The sequence below is a fragment of the Rissa tridactyla genome, chromosome 3, assembly GCF_028500815.1.
Source record: "Rissa tridactyla isolate bRisTri1 chromosome 3, bRisTri1.patW.cur.20221130, whole genome shotgun sequence".
NCBI lineage: Eukaryota > Metazoa > Chordata > Aves > Charadriiformes > Laridae > Rissa > Rissa tridactyla.
In genome coordinates, this window is record NC_071468.1 from 71,072,590 (window position 1) to 71,095,171 (window position 22,582).

The following is a 22,582-nucleotide window of genomic DNA, read 5'->3' on the forward strand; positions in this document are numbered from 1 at the left end:
TCTAAGAGCAGGTACGTTTGCTGTTTCCTCTAAGTTTCTAAAATTATAGGTGTCAGCACTATGACTTTCTATGAACACTGAAATTCTAAAAGACTTGTTTGTATCTCATGTCTTCCTGAGCTAGGGCTAGGAGCCAGGGGCTTTCCTGTTTGTACAACTGGGAGAGAACATCTGGAATATTTTTTCTGTTGAAAAGGATGCTTTTGTCTAAGAGACAGTGGAATTTCACCAGTATGAAATCCGCATGAGCAATTTCACAGCGATTTCAACCTCTCTCATGTGACTGACATCCACCCATGTAAACATAATGCACTTCAGAACAGTGCTGCTCACTCTGGAGTGTCACCCCTAGAAAGTATCTGCCTGGATGCACTCTAATGATCACGCCAAACAGGACCCGAGATCTGCCAGCTTGGCTCAGGAGAAAGGCCTCCAGGTTTCAATTGCTGCAAAACATGTGGCAAAAGAATCTGGATGAAACACAGAAGGTGGAAATGAACAGAAAGGAATGGAAGGATTTCAGAAGCACCACAGGTACCATGAGAACATCTTCCTGTGATGACACTACAACTGCAATTTGCCTTATAAGGTGTTTTATAAGATAGGAAAGGCATGCTAAAATGGAGGCTTTTTCAGTAAGGACTAGGAATGCTGAATGTTATGTATACTGGATTTCTGTATTTCATACCAGCCATGAAATTGAGGTACTGTCACTTGAATCAGTGCTTCTGAAGTGACAGAGGAATGAGAAGTGTTGTACCACAGCACAGCACTTCTCAGCTGGCATGGGGACAGAAAAGAAGGAAACCTCTCTATTGGCTGTGAAAGGGGAGCCTGGCTTAGACCAAAAATAAGCTGCTGTCACTTGTAGCTGATTCCAAACAGTGCACTTATAAGATGTGGAGAGTGCACGGCCAAGATGACAGGACTCTGATCAGTCTATTCAGGATCCTTTGCAAGCAGCAGTCAGCAAACAATTGTTCTAGTTTTTGTTTTGTAGGTACCTGAGGGCCCTGGCCACTTCAAAGCGCTGAAGAGAACAGCATTAAATGTACCACAGACTCCATTGCTACTAATCAAAATCTTGTTTCTGAGGAACTAACAGCAAGACGGGTTTCTGTTTCAAATCATGAGTCATCATTTTTCAACAGAAATACCATATTTTACATGCTTGGCCCCAATGTGCTAGTAATTCTACCATAAAAGAGTGGATCCCTACCTTTAGGTAAAGCTCTATTAACTGAAGGGACTACAGATCCACTTACAGGAACACGTCGCCACGGAATATTAGCATTACTGACATAAAGGATAAAAATGTACAATGTGCAACCTTACATGCTAGCACTGTCAAACATCATTATGCGTGTTTATTATAACTCATTTCTGCTTGTTACAGCTAAACGAATGGAAAATGATTTCAAATCAAAATGCTTTCGCCGTTTTCTTTTACGCCTTTATTTGTTGAATAGAAAAGAATCCTATTTGCTCTCTTGGTAGTATTTCCTCCATCCCAGGAGGGGATGGAGAGTTAGAGCACTGGAAAACACCTTGCCACTCATATTTTTATTTATTGAGGCAATCTGTTCCCTTGCTGACATCAATTGGGAGCAACAGCACGAGCGTATTCCTTTGATTTCAGTGGAAAACCTACATGCCACAGAAGGCTGGACTGAGGCAAGCCCTGACAAACCAACATGAAGATGGGGAGAGACAAGTTATCTGAGGCTGAATGAGTCTTGCTGGGGGGGACGGTGTGTGTGTGTGTGCACAGGACACTTCATTGATAAGTGTGTCCCAAGTTACCCAAGCCCTGGGTCTTCCCTTGCTGCTGCCTGGGCGCAGGATCCTTCACCACAGCCACAGAAAAAGAGGGGAAAGTGCACATCAGTCTTTTTCCTATGTCGGTGCTGTTCTTCAGCACCTTCATTTTACATAATTTGGCCGACAACGCTGAGACCGCCAAAAAAAAATGTCCTTCTGTAAAGGAGAACCGGGAGAGTCGAACAGCCCCGGTCCGGCAAAGCAGGCCGCTTCGCGCCCGAGCGCCGCAGGGGCTGCCGGCCTCCCGCCCTTCCCGCTGCCCAGGGAAGCCCGCGGCGGGGGAGAGCTCTGGCGGGGGCTCGGAGCCAGCGAAGGCGGAGAACCCGCTCCTCGGGGCCGGATTGGGACAGTACGAGCAGCTTCTCCGCCCGGGCAGAGGCAGCAGGCGGCGGGCTGAGGCGGCCCGGCCTTCCCGCCTCCCGTCGGCCTCTCGCGATGTTGCTAAGGGCCCTCCGAGAGCCGGCAGCGGGCGCCGCCGGTTGCTAAGGGCCGCCGCTCGGGGAGACGCGCGGCCGCCGCGACGGGGAGGGCGGCCGCCGCCTCAAGGTGATTCCCGCCGGCCCGGGGGGGGGTGCTGGGCTCGGTGCGGGGCGGGGGCAGAGAGCCGGCGAGGGCCGCGCACCGCGACACCCCTCTCCGCAACCCGCGGGGCCCGGCCGACCTCTCCCAGAGCCTGGGAGTGCGGTGCCCGGGGCCGGGGTGCGACTCGGAGGCCTCCCTGGGGCGGGGAGTGTGGGGAAGACCGGGGCGGGCAATCGCAGCCGGGGGCGAGCGCGTCCAAGGTGCCCTAGCAAAGGCCTTTAGTGCTTTTAGCGATAGCGTGAGGGAAAGACTTGGTCAGGTTTCGCCTCTTCTCCTGAGGCTTTTAAAAAGGCAGACTGCTTCCTTGCTGCCAAAAACTGATACGCAGTTGCATGATTTAGATTAGATATAGGGAAGAAATTCTTTACTGTGAGGGTGGTGAGGCACTGGAACAGATTGCCCAGGGAAGTTGTGGCTGCCCCATCCCTGGAAGTGTTCAAGGCCAGGCTGGATGGGGCTTTGAGCAGCCTGGTCGAGTGGGAGGTGTCCCTGCCCATGGCAGGGGGTTGGAACTTTAAGGTTGGATCTTTAAGGTCTCTTACAATCCAAACCATTCTATGACTGATGATAAAAACTGAGAGAGAATAGGAATTCTCATACTACTCGTATTTCTGTTAACTCCTCTTATTGGTTTGTTGCTAAAATTACGACTTTTTTTTTGTTGTTGTTCAAAGCCTTGCTTAAGGAAAGGCTTGTGTGAGAATAAATGCTGGCTGCAGCAGGCCATGCTCGAATCATCCTGTGGGTTTTGGGGCAGGCCTTGCAGTTGCAGGACAGTGCTGGGAAAATGAATTTCAGCTTGAAAAGGCTGCACAGACTGGGGTTGGGGTAAGGTTTTTTTTAGGGAGAAAACTATCATTTAAATTTTGCCTGGAAAACTGAGTGGGGGATATGCCTGCTGAGGGAAAAAAAAAAAAAGGCACAACAAACCACAAACCTTTACAAATTAGTTTTAAGATAAGTATCTCTGTTAGTGATTACATAAATCAAATAAGACTTTTCAAAGCAAACTGGAGAGGAAACTGCCATATTCTCATGATTTCTCTTTGTGAATAATTGGAGTGGGGCTTTGCACTGGTTGTCAGCCAGTATCCAACTTACACTTTTAAAAATATCTGGTTATACCAAAATACTGAGTGAAGTCTTTTGCAGGGGATTAGGATATTATCCAGTGTTAAGGTCAAAATATCAGACTTACGAGAGTGGTTTATATAGATCTAAAAATGCATTGACTTTGATTAAATATCTTGAGACTCTACAAGGAAGAGGAATGTAAATCAGGGAGTTAAGATTATCACAAAGGATTTGTGGGGGTTTTTTTTGTGTGTTTTGTTTTTATTTTAATGCTATTTTTGGTAAGATGATTGAGTTAATGTTGAATTATGTTTGATCGAAGTAAAACGTTCAGCAATTAACCACAGAGAACTGCTAACTCAAGGTTAACTGTTACCTTTCATAAAGAGTAACTCTTGCAGGTGGTGCTATTTGGCTTTGATTTTTTTTGTTAGTGAATAATGCTTAAGTTTGAAGAAGTGATTTATTATATTGTCTCTTCCAAGTGTGCATATTGTTTATTCACAGGTGCTTAGAGAATCTTTGTTTCACTTTTTTTTTTTAAATAAAAACGAAGTCAAAGGCCTCTAAATCATTCTTCCTCAAAGAGTCTAGAAATATATAATCTAGAACTGCCACCGGGGGTTGGAAGTATTCCTTGGCATATAAAGAAGTTTAAGCCATGAATTTAGGTTAGTTTATTAATCAAGATAGAAATGGAGCTTTTGTGGTTTTTTGCAACCCTTGAAAATTAAACTGATAAGATGCTGTCGTCTGGACTTGGCAGATGTTTCCAGTTTCTCACTGCTGCTGTTCCTCTCAGTTTTTCCCAGTAGCTGTAGGGTTAAAGTGACAGGACTCTGTCATGTCACTGCTGTTGATTACCTTATGCAGGAAAATTAAACAGTTCTGATAATTCCACCTCGCTCTTGCAAAAGCTGCCAGAACCTTTGATTATGGGCACAGCAACAGCTCTGAGTAGAGGGATCCAAAAGTCAGAACTGGGTAGTAATAGTGGATGAGAAGCATCTGAGAGACTTGTAGAGGTTTCTCATCAAAATACAGTCATTACATCTGTAAAACCACCTTTTTTTTTAAATTACAATGTAGTCTTGTGCCTATTTGATGGGCAAGTCCTCAAGTAACTATGAACAGGAATGTTCAGGCTTTCCTTAATGCAATATCTCATTTAAGAATATTGTACTAAGATAACAGGAGGTTTATTAAAACAGATTTGACTATTTTGTTTCCATTTTGTCTGAAGATAAGCTCTGTTAAATAGCTGTCTGTGATGTGTCTTTTGATAAAAAATCTCATGTTGTTGATAACAGGAAAAAAAGGGACATTTTGAGGGATTTGTGCTTTTCTTATCATCTCGAGGGGAGGAAAAAACCCCAAAACTATAAGAGCTTGTTATTCTTATATTTGCTTTGTACAGATGTCTCACTTTACAAGTGAAGATGAAGCTCTGTTACAGTCTATGCTTAGACAGTTGCTGCAGAGTGTGAAGGAAAAAATCACTGGAGCCCCATCAGTAGAATGCGCAGAAGAGATTCTCTTGCATTTGGAGGAAACAGATGAGAATTTTCACAAGTAAAAATATTTTTATTATTTTTAATATTTTAAAGGAGTTGAAACGTGTTGAACTATATTATTCCTGCGAAATGTTTGCAATTTATATTGCTGTGTGAATATGTATGTATTTGTATATATAGAGATATTCCTGTCACTAATCAGCTCTCAAAAGATGCTAATTTAGAGAATAAAATGAATTTTGCCATTTTTTCTGTGTTTTTTGTTGTTTTTTTAAACTTTTGTTAATATATTTTTACTGTAATAGTCATTGATCAGCTGTTTGTGAGAAAGGAACTTAGAAAACTGCCTAATTTAGCCAACTCTGATGCATTTGTACATGTAATGTACTAAATGCACATGCAAACAGAAGCTAGAAGTCCTCACTGAAGGCTCTCATGCATTTTTTTTTGATACCTGCTAGACAATATAATTTTGTTTTTCAAAATAAGGTAAATTTTCCGAAGGCTACTTGGCTTACATATTTGATTGTTCTGTCTGTTTTATATTACTGAGCCCTCGTATAACTCATCAGGTAGTCATTCTTTTGTGTTTTGAATGAAGCAGAAAGATATCCCCATCACATTTTTGTTAAATCAGACTTGGCAGTGTGACCTTGCTTACATGCGATCTAGATTTCTGGAGCCCACGATCGTCTTTGCATTCCATGGTATTCTAACTTGTTTGGTTTTTTGCTACATGGGAGATTTTTAGTATGCATTTATGACAAGTCAAGAGAATATCAAGCTGAAATTACCTTGAAGATGTTCTAATAAGGACCAGAGTTCTGTGACCTGACTTCTTCTGAGAGCTGGTTCCCTGACAGTTTTTTCAGAAGTGACACTATCTACATTCTCTTAAATTTGTCTACTTTTTAGTATTGCTTTGTCAGTGGTAGAAGTTAGGTAAAAGTAAATAAATGAAGCAGAACTAATGTTTATCTAAAATTTCTCTATAATTTTAAAACTTTCATGCTTTTGTATCTTTGAAGATGCTAACTGCTTTAATTTTAGGTAACTTTTAATTTGTTTTACAAATTGTATCAGGTAACACTTTTGTTGGCAGTCTTGCAAATTTTGAGCACCAGATTACTGGGTGACAAGCACGAGAGTAAAAAAGTTGGTTATAAACATATCAAAGTTGAAAATTACATGCAATTTAGAAAGAAAAATATTTATGTAAAGGAAGATATACACAGTAAAAAAACACAAACAACCAAAACAACCTGTGAAATTACTGTTGTCAGTATTTCTTCTTAGGATTTATTAGAATACCCAGGATGAGGGAGTAAAACCTGCAACTGGTGGAAACGATGCATACATGGCTTTCCCCTTTAGAACAGTGAAACCATGACATCCATTAGTCTTTCTGGTATGTTAAAAAATTGGTGATCCTAAAGATACTTTCTTTTCATGAGAATAGTTTTAACTTGCATTTAGTGGAAAAACAAATGATGCTTTAAATGCAGAATGTTAGTGTTAATCTCTGGTGGTGGAATATTTCTGGGGGTATTCTAGTCTAGGTTGGTTTTCATGGAAGGTCAGAGAGGTCATATAGCGATTTATTAGTGAGACCATTAAGAGACTTTCTCCTTGACCCTTACCCCATCCATCCAGACTGCAAGCTCCTTTATTAGTAGTGAGTGCTTTTGGATTGTCCAGTATGCTAGTTCAGCTCAGAATGTTGATGAGCACTGTTTCTGCCTCATGGTTATTTTGCCTCAGTAATTTTATCAGATTTTGAGGCCTTACTTTATCCTTTGTTCCCACTTTGATGTAGAAGAGACAGAAGCATGGGATCCTCAGAAGCCTAATAAAATAGAAAACTGAATCAAGTTCAAAATTTAGGCGCAATAGTAGAAATCAGAATTTTTAACTAAAACTTTTTAGCATGTTTTCTGTTTTATTTTTTCCTTAAATTAGAGTCCTAGAGGTTTGGTTTTTTTTTTTTTTTTTTAACACTTCCCCGTTCCCTCCCTTCACCCTGGTGCTTCCTTTGTAAGCCCAGCAATATCAATCTGACTTGATTCTGCATGTGAAGGAGTAGTTCTATCATTGCTGAAATGCTTACTTGTTACAAAACATTTTTAAGGTGGAAGAATGATGCAGAAGATCAAGGCTAGGACATCCATCAGACATAAATGTAGTGGCATGAATAATGATGGGATTGCCATGTTTTTCAGAGTAAAGCAGTCACTGCAAAAATGTATACCCTGGAAATGTCACTGTCATAAAACAAATGGGAGAAAGTTTTATGAAAGCTTTCATTCAGTGGAGAGGCATGTGCAATTTCATTGTTGCAGAAGTAAAAAGCCAGTCTTCAAGACAAATGAAAATGCAAATAAACATGTTTGCATCTTTCCTGAGATTTATTTCTGTTACTTTCACTGAGAGCAAAAGCAATGTAGGAACAGAAATAAGACTGTTATACCTGATGGAACTTGAGGTTGTCAATCTAGTGAGGACGTATGTATCTTGATGCAAGACACAATTTTCTGTGCTTTTTTTTAATGTATCTTGAATGCAGTCTGATTTTTATTTATTTATTTATTTATTAATATCCAAGAAGGGCAAAACCTGCAGCCTGTTGTAACAGTTGCTTTTATTTACATTTGCATTTTATAGCTTTGGACTCTGTACCGATGTGGTGAACTGACTTTTTAATTTGAATTTTTTTTACAAAGTAGTTGCACATCTGCATTTGATATAAAGAAAATATAATGATGCATCTGCTGTTTATGAGTGATTACTTTTTTGTGTGTTTGTTTGCCTTGTCCTTTGTAAAAATCTGAAGACTAACCAAAAAAATGTTTGTATGTTCTGAGAACTACTTTTTTAGCAATTTCTATAGCTAATACAGAGTCTCAGGACCCAGCGAGAGTCTTTTGTTTGAAATCCCCCTCTGATTATTCTTTTGTTTAAACAAGTTTCTGTGAGTATCTAATAATAAGAACACAAAGTACCAGTTTCCTTCTGTTATGTACATGTAATCACAGACAGCTAGTTTGTCAGTTTGACTGAGGGGTATCTTCTGCATACTGTCATGACACGTAGACTTTCATAAGCCTTAGATGTGCTTATATGCTAGAATTTATAAATTATTTTCTTTTTTTTTTCTCATTTTGTATGTGTATTGCATAAATAATACTACTAGATGGCTACACCATAACACAGTGCTATGTTCAGAATGCTCCAAATAATGTTTCTTTTGGAATTCTAAGTTTGAGATTTCTTGATATTCTATGATTTTTGTCTACAAAACATTAACCATTTGTCTGAGTAGATTTTTACATTCAGAAGAAGCACAAAAAGAAATAAGAAATATTTCTAAATTATAAACAATACCAATATTTGGTATTGTTTCTTCTTGGAATATGCTGATAACGACTATATTGAAGAAAATAAAACTTCACTGTGTTTTTTTACACCGTTGAAATTTATTTCTCTGCAAGTCATAAGCTCTTACCTTAAAGTAACAGGTCTGCTGGGAGAGAAGATAGCAAATGTTAATATAATGATGAAAATATTTGATGGTGAGCTCAAGGCAATCTGTTACATTTTAATTTTGTGTATTTGTTTCAGCTATGAGTTTGTGAAATACCTTAGGCAATATATAAATAATACTGTGGGATCTGTGATTGAAGAAGAAACAGAAAAATGTACTTCTGCTCAAAATCAGGGGGAAGTATCTGGCTATGACACGCTTGTCCAACATGTTACTAAGAAGACACGTGAATCAAAAGAGTAAGTATATACATGTAATTCATACTTTCGTTTCTTCTTGGTCTTTATCTTCCTTTCTGCTTTCCAGAACTTGTTCAGCAAAAATAAATTCTGAACCATTGGGTAACAAAAGTAATTCTTTGATTTCAAAAATCAGTGCTAAGCGATTCATATATTCCCACCTTACATTGCAATTTGTCATGCTTTGTCTCACTCTGGAATTAAGATAATGAACTATTGCATAAAAAGATCTGTAGCAAATCTATGAAGTTTTTGATTTATCTAGGACTGGAGTTGGGCAGGGGCAAGATTTGCGAGAAGAATCACTACTTCATACTATTTCACTAGCTACAAATTCAGTTGTAATATGGAAGCTGGCATAAAGGAAAAAGTTGGTATTGTCAGGTATTAAAGTTTGATAATTTCCTTAGATATAAATGGAGAGTCTGCATGACAATGTTGTTTTCTAAAAAAACCATAACAAAATATAAATTAGAATACATCTGTATTTTTTTTAAGATTGCTTCCTTGGGATCTGTCCAGGTGTTTAGCATGTTTAGTCAGGTCTGCTTTCATTGACTAGTTTAAAAATTGAAATTTGAGTTATCTTGCTTTGTATTTTAGTGTATATGCCGAGATACTTCTGCAGTGAAGTCTGTATAATGTAGAATTGGTATGTGGACTAACTGTGTATAATTATCCAAGATTTTTTGACTCAGACTGTCAGATGGCCAGAAATCAGTAGGTTGCAAAAATGCGTATTGCAGGGTCTATGGTCCGGATTAGTTGGCTTTGAATACCGTATTTAGTAAAGAAGCCTTAAATAGAAAAAACTCTGTGAGTACCAGTTAAATTATTTTCTTAGTCATCTCTTCCATACTACCTTTATTCACCTTCCTATGAACATTAAAATAACTTTTCCTTGGAATACAGAGGCTGCTGGCTCTCTTACTGAATTTTCACGCTTTGGTTTTCAAATTTACATAGGCGGATAATTGCCATGATTCTTTAAAGCAGTGGTCAGTGGATATACAGCTGCTGTTTCCAGAAAATACATAAAACCTCAAAAGTTTAGTCTATGCATCACATTGGTTTTGGAATTCCTGTACAGAATTTCACTACATCATAATCCTTAAAGCAGTTCTAAAAGTATTGTTTCTTTAATTAAAACAGACCGTATACTTTTGTCATCATATTGAATCAGGTCTTTGCGTTTCTATTTTTAATTGTCATAGAGAGCCACGATGAGGGCTTTACTGAATTTGAACCATTACAGTGTGAAAACAATGAAACTAAAGTGAGCACCTGAAATGGTGAATGTTGAAAAAGGAAAAACACCCAACCCACCCTTTGCTATTTTAGCCTCAGTGGTCATTTTTATGTGTTGCAGAGGAAGAGAACAAAAAAGGCAATTTTTGCCTCTCATATATTTTAGCCACTTAAATGATTTTATACACAACTCCAGCTGAACTGGTTTTTTTCCACTCATTTTTATTGCACAATGTTAATTTTATCTCATTCTCTCTTTTTACTGGAACTAGCATTTTACTGTGATGCCTATTGTTTACTATGTGTCCTCAGTAAGAAGGGAATTAAATATAGTGTATGTTTCTGTTCTAGAAGATTTTATTTTCTGTTTATTTTCAAAAGGTTTCTTATCTAGAAGTACAGAGAAATATGTTTTATAAATTACGCTTTTATAGGGTCCTTTTCTTGTCACCTGTCTGCAAGCATTCTGAACTCTGATCGAGCATTAGTTGGGTCTCACTGTGATGGTCTTCCTGTCATTTCAGGGTCCTTCAAGGTTCCAGTTTTGTTCATTGCAATTACTCATTTTCTGTTGTAGGTAGTATGCGTAAAGGTATTTATGGAGAAAAATGTCTTACAGAATCAATAACTCCTTAGTGATACATTCTGTATTTTCATAGTATAGTCATTTATGTTAGAAAGCAGTTCTTAAGCAACTACTCTTGGCTTTTATTTTCACCTAGAAAATAAATGTTTGGATTACTGTTTTTCAAATTATGCTGTTTGTGTATTTGTGTTCCGAGGATCAGGACCTTAGGGTTTTTGTGCTTGTTTAAGTTGGTAGAAGAAGCTCCAATGAACTAAATATGCCTGTATCTTATATTTCTAATTTGAGAAGTAGGAGGATATTAAAGCACAATATAGTAATTTATATATTTGGTGACTGCCTTAAAGTAAAAAATAATTTGAAATATAATATCAACATTTTACAATAAGAAGGTTTTTTGAAGCATCTTTTATTTTTGTGTTGCTTCCTTGTGGATATTATTATTCAATTTATGTAACTTAGAAAAACCCTGGTTTTGCTGAAAGAAAATTGGTTTGTGTGCATGACCTGTACTCAAGATCTTTAATCATGATGATGTGTTTCTTGTATTGGTTCTGCTCGAGGCTTATAGCAGAAGAAAAACTGGATGTTGAACATGAGTAAACATAAACAGTAACAAGGGTGAGAACTGGCCTGTTTTCTCAGGGACAGGTTCTCCCCCTTGGGGATTCACATTGTTCTTTCTTAAGAACTTCCCAGAACAGGATCGTTAGTGGTATTACACTGAATGCTTTTAGAAGGGCAAAAAGGAATTTTATTATACATTTCAAATAAAGTTATCTGAAACTTATAAAGTACCTACATGTTTTGTTGCTCATTTTGGATTTGCATTTGTTTTTCATTCATCTCTGTAAATTCAGTGAGTTCAGGTCTAAGTAGCATTATGCCGTATTCAGTTATTCACGATTTGGTGAACTTTTTTCAATCAGTGATTTTTATGCTCTTTAATATTAAAATCATCTTTACTTTGAAGATACAGGGAAATGATGCATGCCTTGAAGAATGTCATGATGGTTGTGGTAGAATCCTTGATTAACAAGTTTGAAGAAGATCGGATGCATAATAAGGAGGTGGATAGCAAAACGAAGAAAGAACGTCAGAGTGGCTATTATACAGACAACTGTTCTGACAGTGACTCCTCGTTCAACCAAGTACAATGTGTTTTCTCTCTCTGTTATGAAATAATCATGTTACTGCAAAATTTTTAAGTTTCTGTCAGTGGAAATTGAGAAGCAGGCTTGAAAGAGATTGATCAACCTTTCTATCTTTGATATATCCTAAGATGAATTAATTACCTTTCTTTCACTCTGAGGTAGTAAGCTTATACTAGCTAGCTTATGCTAGCTGTCTAACCTTTAGACAGCATATGCTAGATGAGATGAATCTGATGCCCATATGCTCTGAAGTACCTATGCAAGTACTGCATAGAAAAAGATAAAATAATGGTAAAAGCAATATATCATCTAACTTTTTGTGATTTTACTTTATGAGCCAAGTAACGTGCAGTTCATTTCCAGACTACTGCACTATGCTGTATTACTTACTGAATGAATTATTATAAAGGATTTTATGAAGATACAGGAATCTTTTAAGTAAACCAAAGCAAAATATGTAACAAGACTTTTGTTGCTGTAAATTTAACTTTGGGCAAACGGCAGAAAATATACAGAATGTTGACTTTCATGTTAAATTAGTATAAATGTTAAAGTCCTAATTATTAAAAATAATTTAGATATCAGAAAGACTGATGATTTTAATCTTCTGCTATTTTGTTTAATAAAATACTCAAATTATCATTTTATAATGTGTATTACAGAGTTATACGTTCATGAGTCAAGAACAGTTGCAGCTGCTTGTAGAAAGGCTTGACCCTATTCAGCCTAAGGAAGTAAGTTTCAAAGAAGAAATAAAATGTTAATACAAATGAATGCTTAAGGCATATTAGAAAACAGACTCTATGTACATAAGAGTTCATATGTACCCAAGTGTGATCTTGTCTTTGTTGGTTCATAGATCATGGCTTCAGTGCAGCAAGTGCTCTGCAGTGCAGTGTTTCGTTGTTCATAACCATATGGTTCAAGAGCTAGTGTTGCAACAAGTATCTTTTTTTTTTTTTTGTTAGGAATTTATGTGCTATAGATGGGCATTTTTAGTTTGGAAAAGGTTGTTCTGTGAGAAATAAAGTTATTGAAGGTAATTTTCCTGTAAAAGTGCCCCTTTGCCCATCTTGGTAACTTCCGTGTTGTCCTTTTGCGTTGCCCGTGTCGGAAGAGAGAGATGCTTATTCGCCAACAAGCTGCTGCCAGGTGGAATATACAAAGTCCAGGTTAGGCTTGCCTTCCTGTCAGCGGCAGTGCTAATTTGGGTCTCTTAACCACCAATCAGCACCAGCTGCTGATATTTTTGAAGCTTGGAGAAACATCATTTTTAGAGCGCTGTCTCAGTAAGATTTGTTTGGGGTTGTCTGGCGGTTGAGAAAGGCATGGTAGATGGGAGCAGGTATAAACATTGCGATCGAGTTTTCTTAGAAGACTGGGTAAAAAGTCTGATGCTATTAAATATTGTTAAAATTTCCTATAGTTAGTTTCAGTAACGTGAAATAAATTACTAGAGATTACAGTTGTCTACAAATAGAACAAAACCAAGATTATTGAAATTATTGAAATTATTGAGATTATAATGCTGATGAAAATTCAGCGGTAAAACGTAGCGTCTAGTAATTCTGTTTCCTCTTTCCCTTATGGACTTTTTAGAGGCACATTTGTAGCATTTGGTGATAGTTTCCTGTATTCCCTGATAAGAAAATATTAGATTACAAGCAGGAAGTAGAACATAATCCTTGCATCCAGTATTGAAAACCTATGCATAAAATGGTTTTGTTGTTTCTTCAAATATGTTTGGGTTTTTTTCTTAGTGATGTAGACGCTTGTCTAAATCACCACAAAAATATAGCAGAAGATAAGTCTTCTGGAATTCCTTATCTGTTCTACAGTCAGGTCCTGTTCCTTCCTTCCTCCAAGTGTTATTGTAAATTACGTATTTGAGAGGGCACTGTGAAAAGATTTGTGGTGTTTATCTTTTTGTCCACTTCAGGTTCGCCAAGAAGCAGTGGAAACACTGTGCTTTGCCCCTCCCTCTGATATACTGAACTCTGAGAGTTGGCCAAATCTGCGTAAGCATCTAACAATGTCTCTGTCAGATCCTGATGGAACATTCAGTGTAAGCTAATGTTCTTTATTTAGTTATTAGATGTGTAGCCTTAGTTAAGAGTACTGAAGAGGAGTAAGAAGTTACATATATATTATGAGTGGTCCAATAGGCTCCCAAGACGTTTTATTATTTGTGCATATATCAGATAAACTCTTTTTGAAGTAAAAGAACTATATAATTCCAATAGGTCTTGATTTAAAGAATTATAACAGGATTTCAATAGGATTTTTAGAGACTGGAGTACTCATTTACATATCTTTTAATAGGAATGAGAGGTTTGAATGTCTTTTAGCAAACAGATGTAGAAAAAATAATTTACAAGACTCTTCTGTAAAACATGTCATGTTAATATCTCCTATTTAAATCAGATATATGCTCCATGATGTTGAGAAAATGATACATAGTAATCCTGTATGAGGTTTAATAAGACCAAGTGCCGGGTCCTGCATTTCGGTCACAACAACCCCAAGCAACACTACAGGCTTGGGCAAGAGTGGCTGGAGAGCTGCCCGTCAGAAAAGGACCTGGGGGTGCTGGTGGACGGCCAGCTTAACATGAGCCAGCAGTGTGCCCAGGTGGCCAAGAAGGCCAACAGCATTCTGGCTTATGTCAGGAATAGCGTGGCCAGCAGGAGTAGGGAAGTGATGGTGCCTGTGTACTCAGCACTGGTGAGGCCTAACCTTGAGTGCTGTGTTCAGTTCTGGGCCCCTCTGTACAAGAGGGACATTGAAGTGCTGGAATGTGTCCAGAGGAGAGCTACCAGGCTGGTGAGGGGTCTGGAGACCAGGTCATATGAGGAGAGGCTGAGGGAGCTGGGCATGTTTAGCTTGGAGAAGAGGAGGCTGAGGGGAGACCTCATTGCCCTCTACAGCTACCTGAAAGGAGGTTGTAGAGAGGTGGGTGTTGGCCTCTTCTCCCAGGTGAATAATGCCAGGACCAGAGGAAATGGTCTGAAGTTGCGGCAGGGGAGGTTTAGGTTAGGTATTAGGAAGAATTACTTTACTGAAAGAGTGGTCAGGCACTGGAACAGCCTGCCCAGGGAGGTGGTGAGTCACCATCCCTAGAGGTATTTAAGAAGCGTCTAGATTTGGCACTTCAGGGCATGATCTGAAGGGCAGAGATTGTAGTGTGTGTGTTTGTGGTTGGACTCAATGATCTCGAAGGTCCTTTCCAACCATGAAAATTCTATGATTCTATGATTACACAGGCACTAATGAGGAGAAAAATGCTTAAATTGCTTTTACATTATTTATTATGCCAATTAAGTCTTTTTTTTCTTTTTCTTTGAATTTTAAAGTGATTATCAAATGAATAGGAAAGTTGCTAAAACTTTTTGCTGTCATAAATATGACAGTTGCTGTCATGTATTTCTCTTTTAGCTTAGAAGGTCTACAGTTTCTTTTAAAACAGTACTAGTTACAAGTCATTGGTACATTTAATAACATAAAAACATTAATGTTAATGGAAAAGTACAGTAATATTTCCTCATCTGCTTCTTTGTATCTTAGTGAGGTGCTGTCAGTTAAAATATTCAAGTAAAATTTCCTTTCAGCTGTAGGTTTCTGTGGTCCCAAGCTGTATATTTTTAAATGTGCTTCGCATCTGTAGAGATATCTGAGCAATATGTAATATTATGAATAATGCCACTACATATTGATTATTGTGCAATAATAATAGACAGTTACATGACTATTTAATACATTTGTTGCTTTTTCTCCCTTAGGAGAAAATTCTTAGATTCTATGCAAAAACCTTTTCTTCTTCTCCATTTAATATGACAAGAGAAGTTTATACAAGTTTAGGTATGTGCATTTAATTACATGAGTCATGTACTTCCTGAAAATCAATTAACTTATATAATGAAGCTGTATAATACAGTCTGTTTTGCCATTATTGTCAAGGAGGTGAGGTTTTTTTTTTCTTTTTTCCTTCTTTTTTAGCAAGACACTTGGAGTTGTACTTTCTTTCTGGAGAATATTCTCTTCGTATTTCAGCTGGTCTGGATGTATCTAACACAGACATAAATCGTTTACTTAAAAAGGTATAAATGAAGTTTCCGTGCTTTTTTTGTCATTACTGAAACATCGTGCATTATTTATTTTTTAATTTTAATAATTATGTTTTCAGGTCCGCCTTTTAAATGAGTACCAAAAGGAAGCTCCCTCTTCCTGGATTCGTCATCCAGAAAAGTATGTCACATTCAAAAACCTGTCACTGCTTCTTAATTTAATGATTTTTGACATATAATTAGATGCATATAATTTTAGCAAAAAGTCGATTACAGGATGCGCAGATGACTGGTCAGTGATAAGGCGTGGAAACATAAATAGAGGGTGGGAAAAGTGGAATAGGGAAGTTGCATAGGAGTAGTCATGGGTCATATTAAGCTGCTTGCTTAGCTTTTGAAGTGTTTAAGTGCTTTTTAACAAAAATAATTTGGATGTTTTACAAAGTAACAAGTGTAATAAAATACGTAATAATGAGGAGAATATGCATGTATGTTGTTATTAGTTTTATTCATGCTAATGTAAAGAATTAATATCCTTACAAGATCAAGTTAAAAGATAATGTTGATATTTATGATTTATCTGAACAATGAGGTTTTACCAGAAATTTGTTTCTGAGTATTGCTGGTGGAAAGATTTAAGTTATTTTTGTTTTCTGTTCATTTTTTCCTTTTTGTGTCATAAGGTACATGGAAGAAGTAGTGGAGAGTACCTTGTCACTTTTGTCAGTAAAACACGAGTCTAGTCCTGCTGTCTCTCCAGATTTTTTGAGTCCAGTCTACTTCTTGGCTCTGCTAGATATCAAAGCAGTGTGGTTTAAAAAGTGGACGGTAAGCAAAAAAACCTCAACCCAACAACCCGTAACTTGTTCATGTCTGAGAGGTATTTTGAAAAGTTTGATTTATGGCTATTATTATCACAGACCTATTGTGACCTGATAACAACCTATAACGAATACTGTAATTAAGGAAGTCTGGCAGTTTTTTTAGGCATTTATGTCCTTTGCCCTTTAACACTACTCTCTCCTTCCATTTCTATTCAGTTACTAGTTTTCATAAAATTTCTGAGAACTTACTGCACTTTGGGACTTCAGTGCCTTTTTTATAATTGACTGACAGCTATCAGAAGATGCAGATATTTTTCTGGAAGAAATGACGAGCATGAAAGTGCAGTTATATATATGATATGCTGCACACAACTGGCTAACCTCCAGTGGACATTAGAGCTTTTTGCAGCCTACCACGTATAAACTTATAATTTAAAATTTACATGGAAATGTCAGAACACGGCGTAACATTTCATCCATAGTTATTGTTTTTCTGTTTATTGCGTGTTCTGCCACACATTTTTCTAATGACATAATTTTTTTGGTCATCTTAAACGTAGTGCAAACAGAAGCCTCAATTGACTATTTTATTGGTTTACACAAGCTGGAGTTCAATACACTGGACATGTACTGTGGGAGTATCCCTAATAGAACAGAATCAGGGATAATTTCTACTTGTTAATTAAAAAATAAAACTTGTATGTTTAAAGTTGACATTAGGTCTTCTTTGTCATTTTAGCATGCATATTACAGCAGAACAGTGGTGCTTAGGCTTTTGGAAAAGAAATATAAATCTTTGGTAAGTATTTCCCAAGGCAAATTTACTTGGAACCTGGTTTTGCTTTGCACATTGTGGTTTAAGCAACTTTTTTTCCTTTTTTCCCTTTTCTCAGATCTGTTCCGTGTTGTTTAGCTACATGAGCTGTTTTGATTTTTTTTTTTTTTTTTTTAAATTTCTGTTTGGTTAAATGAATCATTGTTAAATGCAGAGAAGGGTATGTGGCCAGCTCTGAATAAGGGGAAATTTGGATGTTTTATAGCAGGCGTTTAATTAGTATTATTATTTATTAATTCCTTATGTTGCATTCATATTTAGAACTATTTCTGACAATGTATAAAAATAGCAGATGGTGCATGAAAAAAATATCATAAAAACTCTATGCTGAATTTGGATTTTTTGATGGAGACTAAAAAGCCACTGTTGTGTTCTTGAAGTTGTGATATGAAACATTAAGGATTCAAAGTGTCAGCAAAATAAATCAAACTGGGAAAACATCTTTAGTAATGTAGGTATTAATGCTATCACATATTCTGTATGGGCAGGTCCCTTTACTGGAATGGAAGTTTCATTGTTTTCAGTAAGACCAATATAGATGTGAGATCCCTTCATATAGACAGAACTTTACGGTTTCTAAAATCTTGTAATACAAATGAAATATAAGGTAAAATATATGTGACTGATAAAACTTTAAGATGGGAGACAAGGATACAGACAACTGTAACAGATGTTTGTCTTGTTTATCTGTATGCATAGAACAGAGCATAGAATAAAGCATGTCCCATGCAACAAAAAGTTTATAATAGGAAGTCCATGAGCAGGGTAGTCTGATCTAATTTATTAGTATAAAGTAAACATCTGATTTAGTTGTTTTTTTTATTACATATGTCTGTATATTTTACTTACACTTGTGAATAAATCTTAGCTGCTCGAAACTGTAATAAATGTAAATGTACCACTGTTCATATGCTGTATTCGTGATTCATTTCTAAATCCATGCTGATAAACTTTTACATACGTTGATTAGATGATGTGCTATGATGATGATACAACACTTCTGCAAATAACAGTAATAGCACTGACAGCACCTAACAACCAAACTTACAGTTTAGTAAGTATATGCAAGACAAAAGTTTTTCATGTGTAGAAAGTGAAAATCTTCCATAGTAATGACAATATGGCAGTCAATCACAGATTGCCATTAATTTCTCAAAATACTTGTATGTTCTCAGTACTCTTTTTCATAGATTATCTTAATGTTTATAGAGCTGGTAGTGTGATTATGTAATAATAATGGCAATGTGTTTTAATTGTAAAATTTTGCCTTCTGTTGATTAACCCATACAAAGCACTGAAACGTGAGGTAATTGCAATGAAGTGGATACTTAGGTTCTTGTGTTGAAGGACGGTACTTGGATACAAAAGAGAATGACTTTATTGTAAAATACCAGGTATTTTATTACTTTGTGCTTTTTTCCCCACAGATTAATGCAGCTGTCCAGCAATGTCTTGATTATTTTGAATTTTGCAAGGCAGCAGTTAATAAAAATTCTGGAGTCAGTGATTTCTCCCAGCAGCATTGTAGTGAGTATCTTTGCATGTCTTGCACTATGTGCATGTACCTCCACTTTCTCTAGGTCTTTGAGCACACTACCACAAGAGGAAGACATTCTATCTGTTCTTTTTCTTCACAAAATATTGTATGTCTGTCTTTTGAGAGAGCACGAATAGCAGTGGTTAGTTACTTAAGCTGTCTGTCTTTATATACAAAATGATCCATGTACATTGCAGATATTAGCGTACTATAGAGTAAACTAAAAGAGTCAAGTTCTAATTTTTTGGTTTTATTTTTAAAGGTGATAAGCAGAACTTTTCTTACACTGGACCAGAATTGCAGTATGTCTGTTTTGTTCATTCACTGTGCCTTTTAGGAAGATTGTTGATCTATAAGCAAGGCCGAAATCTCTTTCCGGTGCAGCTGAAAAATAAAAAAGGTAAGGGAAGGGCTGAAGAAAATGGAACCTGTTGAGCAACATTTTATCCATACTTGATATATGTTTCCACTGCAATATTGTGGACACTATATTCTGTTCAGCATTTCTGTGCCTGGAAGCCTTTCTAAAAAGATGGTATAGGTAATTTTGAGCATCAACACAGTTTTAAAATCTTTGATGGATGTGCACTTTTATCCTTACGTTTGATGCATTAATTTCACGTTGAAGGAGATTTGGATCAGTGTGTAGGTGATTCAGTCTTTCTACGTATGAGTAATATCTTTTGTCAAACCAATTGATATAATTGATTGGAAGAGACACGTGTGCAGGGACCAAAACTATTTTTCAGGTATGAAACAAAATCAGTATTTTCAAGCTAATTGCAAATTGAAAAAAATTGCTCTTAGCTTAACCTATTAATGTAATTAAGGTAAAACAATGGTAGAGGAAAAGGTTGTTACCTGTGAAACAGAGGTGTTGATAAGGATGGAAGATAGGAGATGGAGAAGCCCTTGGACATACAGAAAACTCTACATATGGTGATACGTTGTGCAGGGTTGGCAAATGCAAGTGTGTGAGAACAGTTGTAGTATTCCATTATGTTAATATCTGTATTAATTCAATGTATTATTCAAAACATTACTGGATACTAATTCTGTGACTTGTTTTTTGAAGATATTTTGCCCCTCTGGTTTGAGGATCAGGACTTAATAGATACATTGTAGAGCAGTTGTGGGAAACAAACATAAACTAATCGAGTGCTTTTGTCATTTATGGATTATCTGTATAACACTATTCAGGCAGTGATCCATTGGTGATGGTTGCTTTTTTTCCCTCTCCTACAAAAGTAACAATCTCACCATCTGTCTTAATAGTGTCCTCAGCTTCATAGATAGCAACCCTTTCCTCACAAATGGATTTATTAACATAATTAGATTAAACTTGGAGCAATAGTTCCCAGCCTGCATTTAGCTACATGTTTCTCGTTTTTGTTTCAGACCTGAGGAAGAGTTGTCTGACAGCTTGTCTCTTTTTCCAGTTGTTTAACTTAATCTAATAGCAAGGTAATGCTTTTTCCTACAGCCACGTATATTCAGCATTCTCAAACTTTGGCTGCCATTTGTTTCAATGGAAGACCTGGTAAAATTGACATTGGCTAAATTGGGAGCAAGATCAAGCCTTATAAGTTGATCATGAAATACCTTGGTAGAGTCCCAGGGACATGCATGTCCTTTGTGTTATGAGTTGTACATACCTTGATTTCCTCAATAAAGCAAAGCATTGTTTATGTATATTTACAAAATCCATTTTTTATTTGTAAAATTAAAGTTGCACTTAAATTTGCAGCCTACTTTACTCCTCCTTTTTTTTTTTTTTGTTAATAGATAGTGTATCCATCACCGATCTGTTGGTATTATTTACCCAGCTTATTTATTACTCTCCACGTTACCCAAAGACAGCTTTGACAATGCATACAGGTAAATGTGTGGCTTTAATGTACGATAATTATGATGCAGCATGTGGAAACTTCTCTTGCAATTTTTAATTTGTGTCTATTATTTGTGCAGATTTTTCTTTTCCCTTACACCTGTATCTTCTAACCTGGTTAAATCAGTGCTTAACAAAATTATAATTCAGAAGCATCTACATAAACCATATAGATATGTTTCCAAGTTAAAATATAAACAAATACTTCTTGTGTTCACCAGACAGTTATTCTCCAGCAAGTCTTGTTATGGAGATTCTGCAAGTTTTTTGTGATCAAACAGGATGTGCTGCTGAATGTTTATACAAGGATGCAGTGATAGATGCCCTACTTCATCCTGTTCAAAGTTTACTGAGTGGCACAGAGGTTTGTAGTAATCTTCCAAATAATTTTTAAATCTATAGAGTATTATCATTTTTCTGTATTTTCTATGTAGATTTATTTAGTCACATGCTAACTTCTGTGGTATTTTCTACTTTACCTGTTATAGCATGCCTTAAATAGTGTAGGCTGTCATTATGTTTGGTCTGACAAACTTGGATTTCTTAAAATCTTGTGAACAGTAGCAAAAATTGTTCTGTAGTGAGACCATTCCCTTGAGAAAATCGTATTGCTTAATTTTTTTTATTCCAATGTTTTTGTGTGTCTTTTGGATATTTCTTCTTCTTATTTGCTCTACCTGGTATTTAAAAGGCAATTTACTTTTATTCCTTTTTAAATTCAGCTGGCAACTTGAAGTTAAGTATTCTCAATAATTATTATAGGTAAAATATGTAATTCTTCATGGAAAATTATTATTTTCTGAATTGGTGAAAGGAATAGTTTGTGGGGGTTATTGTGGTTTTTTCGTTGTTTGGTTTTTTTAAACATTTCTATAAAAGTTGTAGAAAATCTTGGAAACATTATCTGCCTTGGAAGTCTAGTTATAGTTTCAGCCTATTCTGTAGTTTTTGTTTTGAACGAGATGACTTAATTGATCTAGGTGACTGGACGTCTCAAGACAGACAGGCTGAAATGCCCATGGAGGAGCCTGAACTGTCTTACATAAAGAAACTTTGAGAGAAATTAACGTCTGAGAAGTTTTGAATTTACTTCTTGAGACTCATGCTTGCAAAGACAGTCTGGGTTCCTAAGTTAAATACCTCATCTACATTTTTAAAGTCGGATTTTGTCTTACATTTGAGTCAGTATACTTATGATTATTTTTTCAGTGCGGTTTGTTTATTTTTCAGAAAAGACACTTCATATTAATTACTGAAAATATTTTTACTGATACAAGAATATTCCAATGCTATTTCAAAAGTGCAAACAATCAATTTCCAAGTAAATATTTTAGTGTATTTCTGTAAAACTTAAAACCATAGTCCTGCAAAAACTTGATCATGTCTTGATCATGTCAATAATTTAGCTCTTCTGTGGGTATCTGTGCTGAGTACAGCAGCATTACTTATACATTTTTAAAGCTATCTATGGATGCTTTTGCAAGATTAACACTTTAAGTTGTCTTGTTTTTACTGGACATTGTAAAAATTTAGTGCAAATTTTTTCAAGTACAAAAATGACTGAGCCTGCATATGCTCTGAGCACTGATGGTCAAATTTAAAAACAGTACAAAGGCAATCATTGATTTGTTGATTGATTTGTTGTGTAATCCCCCAGGCAATCTCTATGGTCACA

General features: G+C 36.5%; 1 protein-coding gene across 6 annotated transcripts in view; it reads left to right on the forward strand.

The window, feature by feature from the left end:
• The first annotated feature begins 2,293 nt into the window (after window positions 1-2,293).
• Window positions 2,294-22,582, forward strand: part of TBC1D32 (TBC1 domain family member 32) — an 86,940-nt gene continuing 66,651 nt past the window's right edge. For 3 of the 6 annotated variants that reach the window (XR_008465660.1, XM_054196649.1, XM_054196651.1), the window contains exons 1-15: window positions 2,294-2,367; window positions 4,895-5,049; window positions 8,610-8,771; window positions 11,579-11,756; window positions 12,422-12,493; window positions 13,699-13,824; window positions 15,539-15,617; window positions 15,756-15,856; window positions 15,943-16,004; window positions 16,507-16,651; window positions 17,387-17,446; window positions 18,910-19,009; window positions 19,282-19,419; window positions 20,805-20,897; window positions 21,129-21,271. Coding sequence is in view for 5 of the 6 variants with exons in the window: in XM_054196649.1 (XP_054052624.1) it covers window positions 4,895-5,049; window positions 8,610-8,771; window positions 11,579-11,756; window positions 12,422-12,493; window positions 13,699-13,824; window positions 15,539-15,617; window positions 15,756-15,856; window positions 15,943-16,004; window positions 16,507-16,651; window positions 17,387-17,446; window positions 18,910-19,009; window positions 19,282-19,419; window positions 20,805-20,897; window positions 21,129-21,271 (1,614 nt within the window). In the remaining variant the exon portion in view is untranslated. Of the gene's footprint in view, window positions 2,368-2,433; window positions 2,521-4,894; window positions 5,050-6,274; window positions 6,400-8,609; window positions 8,772-11,578; window positions 11,757-12,421; window positions 12,494-13,698; window positions 13,825-15,538; window positions 15,618-15,755; window positions 15,857-15,942; window positions 16,005-16,506; window positions 16,652-17,386; window positions 17,447-18,909; window positions 19,010-19,281; window positions 19,420-20,804; window positions 20,898-21,128; window positions 21,272-22,582 lie in introns of those variants that run through there. The other 3 variants (XM_054196650.1, XM_054196654.1, XM_054196653.1) reach the window with 3 other exon arrangements.